The sequence below is a fragment of the Tiliqua scincoides genome, chromosome 1 (assembly GCF_035046505.1).
Source record: "Tiliqua scincoides isolate rTilSci1 chromosome 1, rTilSci1.hap2, whole genome shotgun sequence".
Classification (NCBI taxonomy): Eukaryota; Metazoa; Chordata; class Lepidosauria; order Squamata; family Scincidae; genus Tiliqua; species Tiliqua scincoides.
Genome location: NC_089821.1, coordinates 59,345,183 through 59,358,869, shown reverse-complemented (window position 1 = coordinate 59,358,869; position 13,687 = coordinate 59,345,183). Strand labels below are relative to the sequence as shown.

Genomic DNA, 13,687 nt, shown 5'->3' with positions numbered 1-13,687 from the left:
TCCTGATTTTAGAAATTGGCTATGCCAGATGCAAGGGAGGGCACCAGGATGCAGGTCTCTTGTTATCTGGTGTGCTCTCTGGGGCATTTGGTGGGCTGCTGTGAGATACAGGAAGCTGGACTAGATGGGCCTATGGCCTGATCCAGTGGGGCTGTTCTTATGTTCTTAAAGTCAGAGAGGAAGGACTGCTGTCGAATAGTGCCTGTTGCTGGAAACCAAGTTGCCCTTTTGGAATGAAACTGGTTTATAGCTGCTTCTTAGCTGAAAAATAATCTTCCTGAATTTGAAGGAATGTGCCTTATTTAAAGGGAATGGTGTGCATAAAGTTCTGGTTTAGCATAAGCTTCCCTGTTGACAGTGTGAATGGAAAAAAATCCTGCTAAGTGGAGGTTGGCCCTTGCAGTGTAGCCCAAGTAAAAGCTATTCATTGAGCATTACCTGCACTCAGTTCTGCTCCAGTAACATGGGAATAGAAAGTCCCCTTTACATGTATTTGTAACACATGGATTCTGTTACCTCTGATTTCTCCCATGCTGGCCTAAGTCCTTGTAAAATCTTCCCCTACATGGCTCAACCTCATGCTCTGTTGGCATACTACATCAGCAGCATACTACTGGTCCTTTAGGAAAACTGTTGGCTTCACAGGCAGAATCCTTTCCACCTAGGGAGTCACAGGAGGAACTTCAGCCCAAACTGTTGAAGGTACATGTGAAGAGTATCTAAGTACTGTACCATCACATGCTCTGTAGGTTCTATAGTTGTGAAGCTGATCCTCCACCTGCAGAATGGAGGCCAAGGATGTGAAGCACAGCTACAAACTGTTGTAAATTCAAAATCCCACCCAGCAGTTAACATTCCATATGGGAGAACAAGTTCTCCTGTTACTTTTTTAAAACCAAAAAAAGAATTTACATAATTCAATTTACTGTCATTTTGCCAGGACTGTGGACCATCTTGGTATACTGACTGGAGCACAGCTTTTCTCTTTGAACAAAGAGGAGCTAAAAAAAGTATGTGGAGAAGAGGGGGCCAGAGTATACAGTAAAATCACAGTACAAAAGTCTCTCCTAGAGGTAAGTCCTTTGACACCAAAGATACAAAATGTTAGAAGGTGGTAAGATGGCTTTGAAGGATGAGTGGCAAAGTCATAACACCTGCTTCATTATTACAAATGTGGCAAATATCGTTGGAACAAAGAAATGGGAGGCATTTGGACTGAGGCTGCAATCTTATCCACACTTTCCTGGGAGTAAGTTCCATTGACTATAATGGGACTTGCTTCTGAGTAGATAGGCATAAGGACTGAGCTCTGAGACTCCACTGCTGTGGTACAGGAAGGAGCCAAAGCCTTTGATTTGATTGCTCTTGTAAATGCTGTCCTGTCATCTGTCTTGCAAGAACTGTCTGCCTACATCTCAGAAGAACTGTGTTTGAGCTTTTATCACAAAACTAAATTCCTGCTATGGCCTGCATTTTCTTGTGATGAATGCAGGGATACCTAATTTAAAGCAGGAAAAATATTTCAGGAAAGATAGTGACAAAACTTGATTGTAATTGGGTGGGGGTGGGGGAAGCTAGACGTCAAGATTTGAAACCTTAGACACCGCCTTTTTCGTATCTGACTTGACCAGGTAGCTAAGCTAAGCTGTTTGCATTTTCCTTATTTATTTATTTATTTATTTATTTATTTATTTATTTATTTATTTATACTCCACCTTTCTCCCTGAAGGGCACCCAAGGCGGCTAAGAATCAATACTTTAAAATACAGATAAAAACATTGAAAAATAAAAACAATAAAAGATACATTAAGCCCTCCTCAAATAGTAGTTCCTGTGGACCAATTTGCACCACTTACTTTCAACCAAATGTGTGAACTGTCTGTCTCCATTGAAAAATACTGTATTATGAGTTGACATAAATTAATTTGAAACTTCTTGGTGCTAAATCAGTGAATGATGGGTATGTGCCTCTGAACTACTCCTGAGATTTTATTATCATAGTGCAGTTAACTGATCCTCTCCTTATTGTCATTTTAGCTGGCAACCAAGAGCTTTGTTTCATTGTCTTTAATTAGTTTTATTCCTCTGTGCTTCTATGTTGTTTGACTCAGGTTTGTGTTTGTGGTTTCTTTTTACAGTAGTCTATTTCTATTGATTTGTTATACTTTTAAAATTATTTTTTAACTACCTGGGGTCTCTTTTATATCCCCTAAGATAAATGACTTAAATAAATAGGGAGGCATTCAGGAATTCACCAGTTGACTAGCTGTGTTGTATGTGCAAGCGAGTCCTGGATGAAAGCACAAGAGGCAGTGTAGAAAACTTGGAATTTGTTCATAGTTTTGTGCTAATTTCTATTAGATGCTTTTGAAAAAATAAACATGAAATCCCTAGTCTCAAAATTTAGAACAAGATCTTTCCCACAGATTGCAGTCATGACCATTTGCCTATGTTCCTTTATTTTTCCAAAATTACTTCTAGTGATACAGCCAGTCCCTGAAGGGATTTGTATAAGTAGATGTCTTGAATATTACATTAAATTTAAGGGAGGGAAAAGATTTCATCAAAGTTTCACATTCTTTATCTTCCATTTTTATTCCAGCAAAGCAGGGGGGAGTCAGAGCTTCAAGAAATCATGAAGCGGCGCCAGGAGAGGATTGATTCTGCTATTTAAGTTCTGTCTGCCTTTTCAACTCTCTCATATACTCCTGCTTGCAGAAGAAAAGGGAAGAAGGACAAAAAAATCCTCCACTGTTGAAAGACTGCAGGGATCAGCACCTAAGCAATGTAAATGGTTATCCAGATTGACTTTCTTCAGCACTGTTGGTACAGGGGAAGCTATGTTTCCTCACTAATGCAACTTTGCAATGGGAGAGAGGTTCTAGAATTGCATGAAGTATTATTTTTATATCTATATTTTATATAGAAATATTATGTGTGTGTGAAGTTCAGAGCATGATGAGGATCGGAATTCATGTTCTAAGAAAAGGCTGGACTGAAGCAAAAATGGACCTCAAAACAATCAATACAATGTTCTTCCTACATGGCTCATCACTGCTGTGATAAAGCTTCATATAATGGGCTGGAAATAATTCAAAAAACCTCCCAAAAAGTTCTATGTATTTTGAAGGGTAGATGTTCCCGTATCTTCTAGTGAGCTTTCGTACATATTATAATTTGACTCAGATTTGCCCAGTCTGGGGAGGGGACATCTGGGACCGCACACGCATAAATCAATATGATGATTAATGGGCAAGTAGGTGATTGCTTTTAATATTTTGAGATTGAACACAACCCATATTTATGTTTACTGCTTTTATATGTCCTGAAAAAGGACACAGGGAAACCATCATGAACCAGGCATATCCAGGGTTCATCCAAGGGTAGTTTTGACATAACCATTAGCTACTCCATTCCTAGGAAAAGTAATAGCATGGGCTGAATGTGATCCTTGTTACCACTTAACTAAATGAAAGTATACTGTATTCCAGTTCCTTTGTAAGAACTTTTCATCAACAGATTACATTGATCCCTTCCATGGTCATACCCGCAAAATCCTATCAGCATATTTGAGACCAGCCTTGAATACCTCCATTACAAGTTGAGTATCCCTTATCTGAAGTGCATGGAACCAGAAGTGTTACCATAGGGAACCTGCCACTGATCTGTCTGGCCTGCACATGTGCCATTTTATTGCCCTTTGTGGCTATGCTTGTGTGGAGGATCTGGCCATGCATGAAAAAGATATATTGCAACTGATAAAGGCTGGGAGGGTCGTTTTTTCCTTAAGGAGACTGAGTAAATGTTGTGCACCTGAGTTTTGACTGCAGCCTGCTGCATGTGGAATTTTCAGGTGTGGAATTTTCCATTCATGATGTCATGTTGGCATTCAAAATGTTTCCAATTTCGGAGCATTGCATACATTTCATATTTGGATTTGGGATGCTCAATCCGTATTCTTACGTGGTCAAGATCACACAGAAATCTAGTTCAATACTGAAGTGATCTTATGGAGAAACTGCGATTATTAGGCAGTTAATTTAGGTCATTAAATGCAATGCTGATACCAGGTTGCTGTGGACCCCGGAGCAAAGACCTCCACTGGTGTCCACATGGCACCCTCCACCCCCTCCTTGTGCACTGGGCACTACAGGTGCCACCAGTACTTGAGGGCTTAGGCTGGGTGGGTCCTCTAGTGAGAGTGGGTCCTGAACCAGGCCCTGGCCAACCCATGATGCCACTCTTGCTAATTATTCAAATTATCATGTAACTAGGAGAGTCAGATGTATAGAACAGATATCTGAACTGGCCCTTAGCAATGTATATGAGAAACCATTATTTCTCATTGACTGATAAAAGGAGACACTCCACTTTCCCAGAATCCCTATATGTCTTTATTATACGCTTCCCTCTATTTCACCTGTTAACATTAAACTGTATCCAGGCCAGTCAGAATGAAGGACTACACTTTTTATTGCTTGTAGATATAGTGCAACAATCTGTAAGGAAACAAGTCAGTCTGAAAAGCTTCTCTGCCTTTCTCCATATATATAAGGGTATTGATGAAATCAAGGAAAGGGTAGGGCTGAAATGAAGGGCAGTCTGAAATATATTAAGATTTCCTGATTGGCAAGCGTTGTTTTATTTATCTTCCTCCACCTGTTAAGGCATTGCCCCAGATTAATTAACTATGTAATAGTTTGTCTGGATATTCATCCCTCACTCACAAGCAGTATTGCCTGACACAAGTCTTTGTTAATAAAAGGATGAGTCAATAGTTATACCACTCAGCAGTGTACTTTGCTTCAGTCTAGGGATGCACCATATGTAAATTGTGAATCAATGTTATTTGAGTCCAGGGACCATTGTAACATATTAAAGTTTTCATTAAAAATAAGTTTCCAGTCCATATGATAAAATTTGAGACTATGTATATAGTGCATGCCCTATATGCACAAAACCCAGAAGACAATATAAAGGAATCCCATATTACATTTCCATACTTATTAAGCCAATCTCATGTTCTCTGAATCCTTGGATTTGGCAATAAGACAGTTCTTGGTCCGTTCATCATGCTAAGATGCAAGTGCCACTCTATGCCCTACCTTGTACACAAGTTATAAGCCAAACCCACGAGCAGTACAGTAGTGACTTTCAGGTGCTGCGTCCTTGTTCTCTCAAAAGTATGTGGCTGACTAGAAGTCTATTTCTATCATACCTGTTTGGGAACCACTTAGCTGAGCAATGTAAACATGACATTCATTTGGGACAGCAATATATAACCATAACTATAGCTGCTCTTGATAACAAAAATTCAGTTTTATGTGTGTATCCTGCAATGTTCTAACATACCTGGAAACAGAAATTGGACAAACCTGTATGAACAAAAATGACTGTTTATATGCTATTTTATTTAGATTTTGGAAGCTTGAAAATATATTTAATCTGTAGTTAAGTCCTGCAAAAGCCTGCATGATGCAAAATGTATGCTGTATGGACAGTTCCATTATAGTGTCACATATCCCAAGGAAGCTTTATTCTTCTAAATGCCTGGGGAGATTTTGCAAAACCAAGCCTTCAGGAAACACACTCGCACACATATCTTTGTTTAATTTGTCTCCGACTACTGTTGTTATTTGTACATTAGCCATCATGTTTTAGATTATCTGTACATAAATATGTAGACAAGGTTCTTGACCAAAAAATCCATGAAGGTATAACTACATGAAAATTACATTTTCACATTATACAGGGTGTCCACAGAAACACTCCCTGATTTCAAACAGGTATAACATGCAATTTTATTGTAATAATCTTTCACAGTTAGTAGCTTCAGATGCAGCTTCAGATGCAGTAGCTTCAGATTCAGTTTCATGTGGTATAGGGTAGCATTAAAGGCACTCAATGTGCGCCTCTCTGGTTGCTCTGCAAACATCGATGTGATAGTCCAGTTCGGTCCAGACGCTCTGCAGCATATCTGGAGTTATCATGTGAACTGCTTCAGTGATCGAAATTTTCAGCTCCTCCAGGGTTGCAGGTAGTGGTGGTACGTAAACTGTGCTCTTCATGTACCCCCAAAGAAAGAAGTCACAAACAGTTAGGTCCGGTGACCTCACAGGCCACTTGCAGAACACCTGATCATCTCGTCCAGCACGACCAATCCATCTGTTTGGCAGTTGCTCATTGAGAAAAATGAAATGTTATTAAATTGGTTCACAACATGTTTATCAATACAATAGAACCTCCAAAGTTAACCACCTCTCTATAATGACCACCTCCTTAAATTGACCTAATTTTCTAGAACCTTGGGTTTTTCTAGACCTAATTTTCTAGAGCCTTTTTTTCCCGTATGTTGACCACCTCCCTGTGTTGACCAATTCCTCCAGTCCCTTGGGTGGTCAACTTAAAGAGGTTCTACTGTATATTTGAATTAGTTTAGATATCATAACATCGTGAAATCAGGGAGTGTTTTTGTGGACACCCTGTATATTACGCTTTAAAGGTAGCAGAGATAATTTAATCACACTTTATAAATCAGAGCTAGCATAAAGTATATATTATATATGAAGCTGGCAAGTTTACAGTCAGCAGAATAAGCACTTATTGTTTAATTTTAGACCTAACTAAAAAAAGGAAGACAAATGTCTTGTTCCGTTGGTAGTAATGAAAGTTCAGCAAAGAAAAATCAAGATGTAACTCTGAGCTCTTTGAAGGAAGGGCAAGATACACAATAGAAATTGTTCTGTTCTCACCTCTAATATGTGTTGGCAGTGGACATTCTAGTTCTGTAAAGGTATATGGTGAACAAATGTAGTTTACTATAGGTAGACTTTTTCAAGGGTCTTTGGCTGTGGCCAGAGACACAGCTGCAGAACAGTCAACTCTCATACAAATCAGTGGAGAAACCAGTGCCTTGATGGCTGCATCAAAAGCCCTTGGTGGCCATATTTGAGAAACTATGGTCTTGTTGACTTAGTTGGGAGTATTTGTAGGATGTCAGATTAAACATATCTTTGCAAGGTTGTGGCTTATTTGTTCAACAAAACATGGCTTCATTCCTTACGCTGAACTTTATGTATGTACTGTAAGCAGGGGTGATAAGTTGGTTTAAAAATTAAAAGACACGTATACATTATTTGGATTTATTTCTCATGTGTTTCTAAGTTCTTGTTTTACAATACAGTACATCCTTATTCCAGTTGCTAGTTCATGGAGTGCCTGATATTTTAAATCATTTTTAGTCATACTTATCAAGCTAATCATCAATTTGTTTGCCTCCAAGTGCACATTTCCCAACAGGGCAGAAAGAACTTTTATTATTGACTGTAGAAAAGTCCTGCATTAGTGAAAATAACTGAGAGTGTTCTACATGGAGATGAGGGCAGCTTCTCGCACATCTTTTAAACAACCTCAATGTATTAGCTGCTCCATGTGGTAAAATGTTATATATCTTTTGCATATATGACCTCACGTAGTTTGTCTTCATGCTAGCTGCAACCTGTATTTGGGTATTTGGTTGGGGTGTGAAGACAAGCTGTACAGTGGTGGCTGATCTGCATGGTGGACATACACAAAATGTTGTATTAGCTTTTCTTCTGCCAACTGCTTTGATGTTCTTCCACCCAGGCATAGGTTTCACCTAAATCATAAGGAAACCAGGCTGGAAGTGTTACAGCAGATGTTCCTATTTTCTGAATAATATATTAACCCTGAAACTCCTCTGGTTTGTCTCAAATGAATATCTTCATAATTTGTATATGTTCATTCCAATAAACTGAAACTGTAGCTATGACCATTTTCCCCCAAGAGACTGGGGGGACATATTTTGTTCAACACTTCTTTTTTACACGTCTACAGAATCTAATTTCATATTTAAACTGTGCATCAGGTCTGTGAGATCCAGGTATGTTTGTCCACATTGTGTCTGCACAAGCCTGGCACATTTACCATTTATTTACCAAGTAAATTTTTACCGACTGAAGCAAGGTTTCCAAACTTATGTTAAGATGCCTTTTGAGGTAAAAGCTTCCTTAAGCCCCCTCTTTCCCTGCTTCCACCAAGGGAAGAAATTTTTCCCCTCAATCTTTAGAGGCATATCAGAGGAATAAAATCCTAATACAGGTTACCTAGAACCTTCCCTAGCTAGATTTACTCTTAGTTGCAGTGTCATTGTTCACCTCCAGGGTCTGGAGGGACACAACAGCAGTGTACAGGTAACTTTGCAAGCACTAGAAAAAAATGTGCAAAATCCTCTTTTATGGGGTTCAAGGGAAATGCAAATTTTCCTTTGGCTCCTCAAATGGTAGAAACTGTGCCCAACCCCTGGAACCTCCCCTCAGTAATGGTCAAACAGATAGACTTAAACAAATAGATAGGTATTTGTAAACCCTGATGGATTGTCAGTGTTATCTTCCTTGCCATTGTTTCAAGTGGGTCAAGTGTCAGATACAGTGGTCCTGTCAATATATACATCTGAGGCTAAGAGTGTGATTCTATGCCAAAGTTGCACTGATGTCATAACCTAGGCCTATCCAACTATAAAGGGAGGGAACAAGAGCCCAGGTAACCCCACATTAGCACTGCCCTTCCAGTAATGCTACCAGCAATCATGGAAACCCCAACACAACCCAACAGTCATGACGTAATGGCTTCTCAGTATGATGTGCAAGGAGCCATTCACCACATATCTGCCCAACCCTAATGCCAGTGCTAGAGAAGTGACGCCAAGTTAACCAAGCAGGAGGCAGAGCAGGCGCAAGTCCAATGAGTGGCAACTGCTGGGATGACACCCACCCAGCAGCCAACTGTGTCACCCAATGTGCAGCTCAGCAAACCAGAAGTTTGGCAGTGACAAGTTGACATAGGGACCAATCCTACCCAATTTTCCAGTGCTAATGCAGCTGTGTAAATGGGATGTGCACTGCACCCTGTGGTGGGGAGGCAGGCACAGAACCCTCCTCAAAGTAAGGAAACATTTGTTCCCTTACCCAGGGCTGCATTGCAGTTGCACCAGTGCTGGCAAATTGGATAGGATTGTACCCATAATCACATTGCTTCTGGGTTGCCTGAGGGAGGAGAAGCTTTGTTGCCAAAAGGAAGGGTGTGCTCAGGTTGCTGAGCTTTTGCTGGTGCAGCTAGTCACCTGTGAGATAAAAAGCTGCACCTGCTGAACTGCTTCTATACAATTGTTACAGGTCTAGAAGCCCTAAAGCTGAATGTTTGCCCACCCTTACTACAGACATTCCCCAGGGAGTACTGTATGTCCTATTGAATTCAATAGGACTTACTTCTGAGTAGACAGGCCTAGGCTTGACCTGTTAGTAATTTACAACCATAACAAATTGCTGGTTGAAGTGACATAGGATTTAGATAGGTGGTCTAGTTACAAACCAAAGGTTGGGCTAGATTGCAACATTAAAAATGAATGTCCTTCCACAGGTCTTGTTTCTTCTATTAAATATACTCTGCAAGTGCAGAATTCTTTGTTGGAAGAATGGCAATATTGCCATTACCATAATGTAATACATTATGGTAATGTATTACATTACAGGTCAATATTACCATTATCATAATGTAATACAATAGTAATATCACAATATATTTGATATATATTTTGATATCAAATATATTTGGCAAAGGAAGCCACCCAGAATTTCATCAGAAGTTTTATATGAGGATGTGGATACAGGGCAATTAACTTTTTCATGTATCAACAGATATTACTGAGCTGCTTTCCTAGCTCAGCTTACCTTTTGATTTATGCAAAGCAGCACATTAGTTTTAGAGCAGGAGAATGTGTCAGAAAACCTGAGGGATACTCTGTGGCATTCCAACAAAGGTGATAAAGTCAGGTTGAACAAAAGACCCTGTAGCCAAGTCGCTATCTAAGTTGGGTAAAGTTCTAAAGTTGGGCAGGAGGTCTGGTCTAGAGCAGGGGTGTCCAAAGTTTTTGGCTGGAGGGCCACATCATCTCTCTGACACTGTGTCGGAAACTGAGGAAAAAAAAGAATTAATTTACATTTCAAAGTTGAATAAATTTGCATAAGTTTACATAAATGAATATATTAAAGATGAACTTATATGAATGAATGAAGGTCTTACAATAGCTCAAGGCCTATAAAAGGCCTTGCACAAAGCAAGGCTGACCTTTCCTTTGCTGCCTCTGCTGCATCACAGACATGAAACAGCAAGCAGTGGAGGGAGCCCTCATCCTATAGCTCATGCATGAGGTCAAACAGTCGCCCTCACGCTAAGAGCAGTTGCATCAGGCCAGTGTGGGCTCCAGCAAATCTCTGGAGGGCCAGAGGCTCATTGGAGACTGGGGGTTCTCTGCGGGCCGCATTGAGAAGCCTCGAGGGCCACATGTGGCCCCAGGTCCGGGGTTTGGGCACCCCTGGTCTAGAGGGTAGAGCCTCTGTTAGAAGATAACATCAGAAGGTCGCCAGTTCGAGGACACTGGCAGCTCCCTGAACGTGAGAATGGTGAGACCTTGAAGCAGCTGACATGCCAAGCTGAGTGATTCCACCTGCTCTTGCTGTGAGCGAGAAGCGTCTTGGCTGCCCTCCATGTGAGAGATGGAGCTGCTTGCCAGCCTGCGTGGGAGAACTGGAAGCCAGAAGTGAGACCAAACCAGGAAGATCCATTCTGAAATGTTGTTGGTTCTTGAAAGAGAGAACCGTTTATGATTGTAAAAATCCCCTTGAGGGATTTAGAAACGCCTGCCTATGTAAACCACCTTGAATAAAGTCAGAGGAGTAATCTGATGACCAGAAAGGCGGTATATAAATACCTAGTTGTTATTATTTTATTTTTATTATTAAAATATGCTTGCCTTTTGCCCTTTGACCCCTCTTTATTATAATGAGGAGCTGGAATGTTGAAAGAGGAATGAAGAAAGTTGCAGCCACCAATATTCCCTCTAGGAACAAGATGGAATTCGCATAAGTGGAATTGTACATGAGCATTTTGTACAATTGAATTGTATATGGGTAATTGTACATTGAACAAGAGCGAATTGTACATGGGCATAAAAGAGGAGCAGGCTTTTGCTTTCTTTATTTGGTATTTAATACTAGGGAAAAGAGAGAATTGAGATCTAGGTCTGACTGTGTCTATGACCAGAAAGTACATGATTGAGAATCACTGAGCACTCAAAAGGCATTCATAGTATTCTAAGCCAGGGGTCACAGACTTGTGAGCCAGGAGTGTCATACAGTGAGCCGAAGAGCATTCATGGTGCCTGCTGAAGGCTGGAAGTGATGCCATTAAGCAGGAGGTGACATCATTAAGCAGGTGATGACCAGAAATAAGCACTTCTTTTTCACCTAAGAACTCAGTAGCTGCAAATGACAGAAGAGAAAATATGCAAACCTTGGTCATATTTTCAAGATATGGATGACCCCCAATGGGTTCTCCCTTCAACAGTGTTACTTTTGCCAAGGCATCACTTGCAGCTCAGCAACTGAGAGTGCAGTGATGTCTCAGCAGAGCAGTACTGCTGAAAGCGTGGCCCACATGATAATAGGTCTTTCCCAGTGCTGTCTTTTCAGCAGCACCATTTGCAGCACCATTTCTGTTGATTCGTCACTTTGCAGCTTAGCAGCTGAGAGCAGCTGATTGTGGTGCTGGGAGAGGCCGATTATCATTTCTGATAAACAGCTTCCACTGGCCCTATCAGACCCAGAGGCCTTATGTTTGACACCCCTGAGTTAAGCACATGAAAGTTCCTATTTCTATATGTAAGCTCTCAGAAAAAAATATAGTATTAGCCCCAGGGTAGCTTGAAAACACTGACCAAGTAAATTCTAATCAGACCAGTTTTGTAATAGGAAGGAGAAGGAAGAATAATGATTGACAGACTGTAAATATGGTTAACAAATGGGCAGCACAATCCTAACCTGTGCTGGAATAGGCAGGCCAACTGGCCTGCGCTGTATCTAGCACAGGTTAGGAGGTGGCAGCCACACAACTCGGAATAAGGGGATATTTATCCCCTTACCCCATGTTGTGCACCAGCCACCCCTTTTGGGCTACTGGGATCTGCTCCAGCAAAATTGCTGGCATGGAACCGAGCAGCCTGGTGTAATGCTAGGCTGGCTGGAAGAGGGATTATAATCCAGCCTAAGTTGCCCAGGATAGTCCCACGCCCCTCCAGGGCCCAGACTGCCCATCAGCCCTCTCTGCCCCTGCCATCCTCCAGCCCAAAAATTCCCCCATTCCACCCTCCCCCCACCCTTTCCAACCCCTCCCCCCCCCCCACTGGCCACCCTTGGTCAGTGGAAACTTACTCAATTTCATAAGAACATAAGAACATAAGAACAGCCCCACTGGATCAGGCCATAGGCCCATCTAGTCCAGCTTCCTGTATCTCACAGCGGCCCACCAAATGCCCCAGGGAGCACACCAGATAACAAGAGACCTCATCCTGGTGCTCTCCCCTACATCTGGCATTCTGAATTAACCCATTCCTAAAATCAGGAGGTTGCGCATACACATCATGGCTTGTACCCCATAATGGATTTTTCCTCCAGAAACTCGTCCAATCCCCTTTTAAAGGCGTCTAGGCTAGACGCCAGCACCACATCCTGTGGCAAGGAGTTCCACAGACCGACCACACGCTGAGTAAAGAAATATTTTCTTTTGTCTGTCCTAACCCGCCCAACACTCAATTTTAGTGGATGTCCCCTGGTTCTGGTATTATGTGAGAGTGTAAAGAGCATCTCCCTATCCACTCTGTCCATCCCCTGCATAATTTTGTATGTCTCAATCATGTCCCCCCTCAAGCGTCTCTTTTCTAGGCTGAAGAGGCCCAAACGCCGTAGCCTTTCCTCATAAGGAAGGTGCCCCAGCCCCGTAATCATCTTAGTCGCTCTCTTTTGCACCTTTTCCATTTCCACTATGTCTTTTTTGAGATGCGGCGACCAGAACTGGACACAATACTCCAGGTGTGGCCTTACCATAGATTTGTACAACGGCATTATAATACTAACCGTTTTGTTCTCAATACCCTTCCTAATGATCCCAAGCATAGAATTGGCCTTCTTCACTGCTGCCGCACATTGGGTCGACACTTTCATCGACCTGTCCACCACCACCCCAAGATCTCTCTCCTGATCTGTCACAGACAGCTCAGAACCCATCAGCCTATATCTAAAGTTTTGATTTTTTGCCCCAATGTGCATGACTTTACACTTACCGACATTGAAGCGCATCTGCCATTTTGCTGCCCATTCTGCCAGTCTGGAGAGATCCTTCTGGAGCTCCTCACAATCACTTCTGGTCTTTACCACTCGGAAAAGTTTGGTGTCATCTGCAAACTTAGCCACTTCACTGCTCAACCCTGTCTCCAGGTCATTTATGAAGAGGTTGAAAAGCACCGGTCCCAGGACAGATCCTTGGGGCACACCGCTTTTCACCTCTCTCCATTGTGAAAATTGCCCATTGACACCCACTCTCTGCTTCCTGGCCTCCAACCAGTTCTCAATCCACGAGAGGACCTGTCCTCTAATTCCCTGACTGTGGAGTTTTTTCAGTAGCCTTTGGTGAGGGACCGTGTCAAACGCCTTCTGAAAGTCCAGATATATAATGTCCACGGGTTCTCCCGCATCCACATGCCTGTTGACCTTTTCAAAGAATTCTATAAGGTTTGTGAGGCAAGACTTACCCTTACAGAAGCCATGCTGACTCT

The 13,687-nt window shown here is 41.7% G+C and overlaps 1 protein-coding gene across 1 annotated transcript in view; it reads left to right on the top strand.

Moving 5' to 3' along the window:
• Positions 1 to 2,967, top strand: part of EPS8L2 (EPS8 signaling adaptor L2) — a 110,240-nt gene extending 107,273 nt beyond the window's left edge. The window contains exons 20-21 of the mRNA XM_066634176.1: positions 941 to 1,073; positions 2,603 to 2,967. Of these exons, the coding sequence (XP_066490273.1) occupies positions 941 to 1,073; positions 2,603 to 2,674 (205 nt within the window). The 3' untranslated portion in view covers positions 2,675 to 2,967. The remainder of the gene's footprint in view (positions 1 to 940; positions 1,074 to 2,602) is intronic.
• The last annotated feature ends 10,720 nt before the right edge of the window (positions 2,968 to 13,687 follow it).